Source organism: Mandrillus leucophaeus, unplaced genomic scaffold (genome assembly GCF_000951045.1).
Source record: "Mandrillus leucophaeus isolate KB7577 unplaced genomic scaffold, Mleu.le_1.0 Scaffold41, whole genome shotgun sequence".
Classification (NCBI taxonomy): Eukaryota; Metazoa; Chordata; class Mammalia; order Primates; family Cercopithecidae; genus Mandrillus; species Mandrillus leucophaeus.
Genome location: NW_012104365.1, coordinates 4293911 through 4301492, shown reverse-complemented (window position 1 = coordinate 4301492; position 7582 = coordinate 4293911). Strand labels below are relative to the sequence as shown.

General features: G+C 60.2%; 1 protein-coding gene across 1 annotated transcript in view; it reads left to right on the top strand.

The window, feature by feature from the left end:
• The window catches only part of CABLES2 (Cdk5 and Abl enzyme substrate 2), a 23741-nt gene that overhangs the window by 1323 nt on the left and 14836 nt on the right, over positions 1-7582 (top strand). The window contains exon 2 of the mRNA XM_011992424.1: positions 4-11. Within this exon, the coding sequence (XP_011847814.1) occupies positions 4-11 (8 nt within the window). The remainder of the gene's footprint in view (positions 1-3; positions 12-7582) is intronic.

Sequence of the window (7582 nt, the reverse complement as noted above, 5' to 3'; positions counted from 1 at the left end):
CAGCGCCAGAGGTGAGTGGGGGCCCAGCCAGGTCAGCCCGGGACGCTGGGTAGAGGGACCGGGACGGGGACGGGGGCGGGGTCAGCCCAGGACCAGGGGTCAGGATTACTTGGGGCCTCATCAGCCCAGGACAAGGGGGTCAGGTGACCTGGGGCCTTGTCCACCCTGGACACAGGGGTCAACGTCACCTGGGGCCTCATCAACCCAGGACACAAGGGTCAGGGTCAACCTGGGGCCTCATCAGGCCAGGACAAAGGGGTTGGGTTCACCTGGGGCCTTGTCTGCCCTGGACACAGAGGTTCAGGTGACCTGAGCCCGCATCAGGCCAGGACACAGGCGTCAAGCCACCTGGTGCCTCATCAACCCAGGCCACAGGGTCAACCTGGGGCCTCATCAGGCCAGGACAAGGGGGTCAGGTGACCTGGGGCCTTGTCAGCCCTGGACAGAGGCCAGAACAAAGGGGTTGGGTTCACCTGGGGCCTTGTCAGCCCTGGACAGAGGTTCAGGTGACCTGAGCCCCTGTCAACCCAGGACACAGGGGTCAGGGTCAGCCTGGGGCCTCAGGCCAGGACAAAGGGTCAGGTGACCTGGGCCCTCATCAGCCCAGGACACAGGGGTTGGGTTCACCTGGGGCCTTTTCAGTCCTGGATACAGAACTGGGGGTTCCTGGGCTCTATGAGGGTTTCCTCAGGCCCCACACACGTAGGGTTCATCGTCCCCTGAATTCTCTCAGCCCCTGGATGTGGGGTCTGAGGCTCCATGTTGTCAGCCCTCTGAAATGGGTTTTAGGGTTCACTCAGCCCTTATTACCCCTGAGACCCTCAGCCCTGTGGGCTCTGGACATGCTCCCACCCCCATCCACTGGCACCAGTGCCTGGGACACAGGGACACATGGAAAGCCCTGTGCATCTCCTTGAATTCTCTGAACCGGGCCACACCCTCCGTGCCCACCCCCTCAGATGCAGCAAGTGGGCCGGGGTCCTCCTGGCACTGTCACTGACACCTGTTCCTAGAGTCCCCTCAGACCTCCCGTCCCACAGCCACTGGTCTCTGGCACCCTCTACCTGTCATTTCCCTGCTGATCCCCGCTCTCCCCCCATCACTCTCAGCTCGGTGCCCTTGGGCCTGTCACACCTTGGGTTTGCCGTTGCTCCGCCTGCCTTAATTCCATTTCTGGGAACTACCTCAGCCCATCCCAGGGTAACCCCAACCATGAGCCCTGCCTGTCCAGCGTGTGCCCCTGCCCAGATGGCCCCTCGCTGCCCGACACCCTGTGTCCTTCTCCCAGAGACCATAGGCCCTGGGTGACCCTGCCTCCTGCGCCCCGGGGCTGTCCCACCCCACCCCGCAGCCCTCACCTCCGGGAGTGACTGTAGGCTCTCAGCCTAGGACTGGCTGCTTGTTGCGGTTCCTTTTCAAAGGAAGCCACTGTCCACAGGTCCGAGTGCCTGCTGGGCCGCTGTTCCCAGAGGCAGCCCCTGCAGGTGTGCACTGAAGGGGGCTGACACAGAGCTCTTGGGTCAAGGCTGGCATGGCCTCCTTGGTTACCTAGAGGTCATCAGAGTCGCCCCACACCCCTGGCCTTCAGGCAGGTTGAGGCATTGGGTTCCTCTAAGGTCTTTGGTTGGGGAGGTTTGGGCCCAGAACACAGCACTCTGTCCTCAAAGACGATGATGTCACATGCAGGTTGCATCACACGCAGGTCGCAGAGCACTCCATCCTTGGAAGTGTTCCTAGCCGTAGCCAGGCTGAGCGCGCCTGCAGACCCAGACCTGTCCACAAGATGTCCCCCACGGACATGCCTGGCCACTGCTCCAGGGAGGGTCGGGGGTGATTGGAGCAGAGGAATGATTTGCCCAAATGTGGCAGCCAGGCCCCATGCACTCGGCATGGCCGGCTCCTTCGGGAAAGCGGGAGAGATGGAACTACGTGGCGACTCTCCAGGCCGGGGGGGCAAGGCCCCAAGGTGTGGGCTCCATGGGAAGTGGGCTCACCCCAGCGGGCCGAGCTCTGCAGGTGTGCTGGGCTTTTCCCTAACCCTGGGCCCTGCTGTTTGACATGGAAGCAGCTTTCTCCCTCAGTCCTGCATGTGAGTGTCCAGAACCGGATGGTGACGCCAGGCGGACCGGGTGCTGTCGTAGGCCCTCCTTCCACAGAGTTCATGCACCTCTGTGTGCACCAGGCCTGGCATGGAGTGGAGCCCACTCCAGTGGAGGGAGGCAGGGCAGGGCGAGGCTGCGGGGAAGTGCCCGTAACTGAGAAGGCACCCCCTGCAGGCCCAGAGCCTCCGTGGTGACAGTCCTGAGTGCAGCATGCTCACTGCCCTGTGGGATCCTAGAGGGTGCGCTGTGGCTGGCATCCCTGGCACAGGATGGGACGCGGCATGGGCTGGGTGCCTGGGGTCCTCCTGCCGTACCCACCATGGGCCCGAGCGCCCCCACCCCTTGCCTCACCCAGGGCTGTCTCCTCCCTTCCCTCCTCCTCAGCCCCCACGTCCCTGTTCAGGTCTTTCCTGAACCCCACTCTGTTCCTGGTGGGGAGGCATCCCTCTTGGGGCTCTGCTGCCAAGTTCGTGGTGCTGACCTTGGGTCCGAGGGCTGTGGCCCCTCCCCTGATAGGCAGCCTCCAGTGTGAGGACATCCATTTCTCCCTGTGTTCCCTGGGCCTGGCTGCTGGGCGAGGGAAGTGTGGCTGCCCCAGCAAAAGGGGCTGCTAGCTCCTGGCTCAAGAGTTCTAGGATGAGTTGGTTTCAGGAAATGGAGAGAATTCTGAAAGTCCTGAAGATGGCCCTGATGTTGGTCTCGTGCGTGTGGTGGTTTGACCTGGGCTCTGGGAAAAGACTTGGCTTGGAATCCCAGCTGCACTGTTCAGTACCTCTGTGACCTTGAACAGGTGACACTGCTCTCCGAGCCTCTCCGAGCCTCAATCTCCTCTGAGAATCAGGTTCACACTAAGCACGGCCTTCCTGAGGTCAGAGGTCAGATGCGTGCCCAGGGCTCGGTGAAGTATGTGGCAGGAGTCAGTGTGAGGTGAGCAGAGCCTCTTTTTTTTTGAAACAGGGTCTCTCTGTCTCCCAAGCAGGAGTGCAGTGGCCCAATCACAGCTCACTGCAGCTTCTACCTCCTGGGCTCGAGTTATCCTCCTGCCTCAGCCTCCAAGTAGCTGGAACTATAGGCGCACACCGCCACACCCTGCTAAGTTTTTATTTTAGCAGAGATGGGGTGTCACTATATTGTCTAGGCTGGTCTTAAACTCTGGCTCAAGTGATCCGTCTTAGCCTCCCAAGTGCTGGGATTTCGGGTGGGAGCCACCACACGCAGCCAAGTGGAGCCTCCTGTTACGACAGGGCTGCTCAGGGAACAGTCACATCTCAGTCCCTAATAGTTATTCTTTCCCAGGGAGGCTCAGCCTGGTGTGGCACTTTGTGTTGAGCCAGTGAGTGAATCGTTAGAATCCTTGTTTTCCTCACAGAACTTCCAACCAGGTTTATTTTCACTTTTAACATTGCCATTGCCTAATGTCCAAGAGCAAGCAGGATCTCTGGGCCTCCCCAGCTGAGTTTGAGCAGGTGCCGGGGTGCTCCGCCTGCAGCCTCCTCCCCACTGACCCCTGCCCCAAACCCGGTGGCTCACAGCAGCAGCGTGGCCTCTCCCAGCTCTGGAGGCCGGAAGCCCAACCTCAAGGTGTGGACAGGCCCACGCTCCCTCTGCAGGCTCCAGGGAGGATCCTTCCTGCCTCTTCCTACTTCTGGTGGTTCCAGGCGCTCCTGGGCTTGTGGCTCCATTTTCCGCCTCCGCCTCCGCCTCCGCGCCTCACTGTTCCTGCGTGTCCGTGTCTCCCCGTGGTGATTTCCTCACAGGGACACCAGTCGTTGGATTAGGACTTACCCCGTGACATCTTAACTTGATGACATCTGCTAAGACCCTCTTTCCATCCGAGGTCCCATTCACAGATACTGGGGTTAGGACTTCACCCTCTCTTGGGGGCGATACGGTTTAACCCACAACAGCCCTTGGTGAGTGTCACAGCGTTAATGAGGTGGGAGTGGCATCCCCTCAAGCAAACAAGTTTCCCCGAATTGCAGACAGATGTGGCCCAGCAAAGAGCCAACATGCAGCCATCAGCAAGCAGAGCCCCCAGTTCTGGAGGGTGTGTGCCGAGATGCATCTGGGGAAAGGCCTGGGCCTGGGGCTGGGCTGCAGCTGCGGGACAGGCTGCTGTCTGGGCCAGGAGCCACTCAGCGTTGCCAAGCTGCTGTCCAAGTTAAACCAATTTCAGCCTGGCATCTGGCGCCTTGTTTACAAGCCTGATTTGGGGGTTTCTTGCTCTCCAGCTGGCAAGCAGCTGACAGTGGTCAGCTGAGGCCAGAGCCTGGGGGCCCATCTCCCACTGCAGCCCAGAGGCCACGCGACACCTCCCACTCCGCCCGCCCCGGACCCCATGTGGATGCTTTCGCTGGGTGAGGCAGCAGGGAGTGCTGGACTTGGGTGTTTTTGCTTCACCTGGGACTTGATGAGACAGGGCACCCGAGACCAGCCACGCATTCAACAGCTGTGCCCCAGGGTCCATGGCATGCCAGGTGCCCAGGCCAGGGGATGGGGCTGGGGGTGGTCAGACAAGACCATTGCCCACACTTGGAGCTGGGAGCAGCCGAACAAAACCACTGCCCGCACCTTCCCGGCGAGGGAGGGTTCCAGTCTCCCCAGTGCTGGAGCGGGCACGCCATGGGACAGAAGCGCAGTCATTCGGCAGAGGCTCCCAGCTATCCTCACGTTGTCAGACCTACTGTCAAGGTCATTTCAACGGCCCCTTCGCCCAGCCGGGCCTCCTGAGTTCCCTCCGAGCCTCACAGCGGCTCCTACGCACAGCTTTGGGTTTCTAATGGGGATGGGGTCTTCAGGCCTCAGCCCCTTCTGGGCATTTCTTCCGTTACAGAGGAAAGGAAATGTACCGAACGCTAGAAACAGTGTTTAATAAATAGCCGATTTCTCTTCCTGTCTATGAGCGTGACTTTGGGTGGAGGCGTTGGTGGCCCGCCGTTTAGCGCTGAGAGTGAGGTGTGTCCGCAGATCTGGAGGGCAGCCTTCCTGCCGCCCCAACCCCCAACCCCTTCTTCCCAAAAGTCAGATGGAGGCAGCTTCGAGCACGTCGCTGCCGTGTCGGGGGAACCACGAGTCGGCGCTGCCGGTCTAACTCTGCCATGGCTGGGCAGGAGCGGGGCCTCCTGGGACTCAGCAGAACTCGCATTTGCCCCAGTGTGTGGGGCGTGGGGTGTGGGCCTTGCTGAGGGCCTCGTTCTTTCTGCTTTGCTCGCTTGTTCCTGGCATGTTTTGGATGGAGGGGTCCGGTGCATGCAGGATGAGTGAAGCACATGGAACGTGTGCCTGGGCACACCCCCTGTAGCCACTCCCCTGCTGAGACACAGGCCAGCCGCCACTCCCTGGCGCCCCTCCTCAGCCCCTCCCCCACACTGAGACAGTGACCTGTGTCACTATGTGACGAGCCTCTCAACCCGCGTGGCGTCTGTGTGCACGTGCAGCCATGCTGTGCATGCCGTCCCCTGATCGTGCGTGTCCTGCCTCCTGCTGACTGGCATGTGTGCTGCTCCCAGCCAGGTGTGAGGCGGTGCATCTGTACATGCATGATCCTCTCCGTGTCTGCCAGACACACGGACACCTGTCTGTGGAGCCCGGGGCGAGCAGGGGTCCATCTCATGGGTTCCCATCCCATCCTCCAGAGGGGCCAAGCAATGGACGCTGGCCTGGGTCCCCTCTGCACATGCCAGTGCCCGTCCCGTTAGCAGCAGCACCCTGCTGTGGTGACACATGCAGTTGTGACAGCCTGGTTCTGGAAGGGAAGCACCTCCCTCGTTCTCCCTCAGCGCCAGCTCCCGTGGAGGCAGAGGGGAAGGGAAGGCCAAAGCGGCGTCCTCCCCACTTGGCTGCTCTGCCCTGCACCCATGGGCAGGCACCTCCTTCAGCATTGTCAGAGTCTTCTGGACTCAAACCAAAAAACGGGACCTGCAACAGGGCCAGGTTCAGAAAATGAACCCCTGAGAAACAGTGGAGAGCAGCCGCCATTCCATCTGACACAGTGGGAGCGGCGCCGCCGGGTGCAGACCCCCGCCATCCACATGGGCTCAGGTCCCCACTCTGTTTTTTACCAGCCATGTCATCTCGGGCAAGTTGCTAAACACCTCCGTGCCTCAGTTTACCCACCCGTGAAATGAGGGTCAGAATGCTGCCTCCCTCCTAGAACTGTGCAGATCTAGTTTACTAATAAGATGCTTACAAAGAAGAAAGGAGAAGGAAATCACAGAGAAAAATCTGCAGAAGAACCCGCTGGGAACAGATTTTAAAGCGTGGTAGAGAGAAACCCATCGTTCCTGCAGCGACCAGAAAATCATGGAGGAGCTGGGCCAGCCGGCAGCAGCGTCAGCCTCCCCCTGCAGCTCCTCTGCATCCTGGGCCAGAGGCTCCAATGGTACTGCCAGGCAGGCTGCCACGGGGCCCCCGGCTTCTGCTGGGGCCCTCACGGGCCTCCAAACGAGGTCCCAGGCATGCAAATACCCAGGCATCCCCTGGTAATTACCCGTGGGAAGGAGCTTCCAGAACGACACACAGGCCGGTCCTCAGGGCCTCCAGGCCCAGCCTTGTAGGGCAGGACACACGAACACCTATCTGGGGACAGTCCCCAAATCTCCTCCTTCACCGGCTTCTTTCCCCAGTACGGGCCCTGCCCATCCAGCCTCCGCTGGGCTCTTCTTGGGGCAGCCTGCCCGCCCTCACCCATCACAGGCCAGCACTCACTCACCTGGGCTTCTCGGGACAGCCAGCATCTGCCACACACACCCCCTCAGCATGCAGCTGGGTGCTGTGCCCCTCCGCTGCCCTCAGAGCCTGCTGCCTGCCCTAGCTCCTCCTTCCCCACCCACCCTACTCTCCAGGCCAGCCCACTGCATCCCCAGCCCCTCCTGGTCCCACTGCCCAAGTGCTCTCTTCTGGCCAGCTGCTCACCCACCTTCTGCAGCCGTCCGGCTGGTCCCCTGCCCCTACCTCCAGCTGGGACTGAGCAGGTGCACAGCTGTGTCTGGTGATGGGGCCAGTGTGAGGCACCAGACGTTTTACTGGATTTTCTGTTTTCAATCCTAGCTTGTTTTCAACAAGCTCTTGTTGCCTTTGCCTTTTAAAAGATTTTAATTACAACTTAAGTTCCTGACTTCAAACTGTATTTGGTACCCCCACAACCACGTTCTTTTTCACTTTCAGTACAGTATCCAACAAATTACAGGAGCTGTTTCCCACAGGTGGCTCACGCCTGTCATCCTGGCACTGGGAGGCTGAGGCCTGTGGATCATTTGAGGCTCGAGACCAGCCTGGCCAACACGTTGAAACCCCGTCTCTACTTAAAATACAAAAATTAGCCAGGAGTGGTGGCAGGCACCTGTAATCCCAGTTATTTGGGAAGCTGAGGAGGGAGGACCGCTTGAACCTGGGAGGTGGAGGTTGCAGTGAGCCAAGATCAAGCCCCTGCACTCCAGCTTGGATGACAGAGTAAGACTCGGTCTCAAAAAAAAAGATAG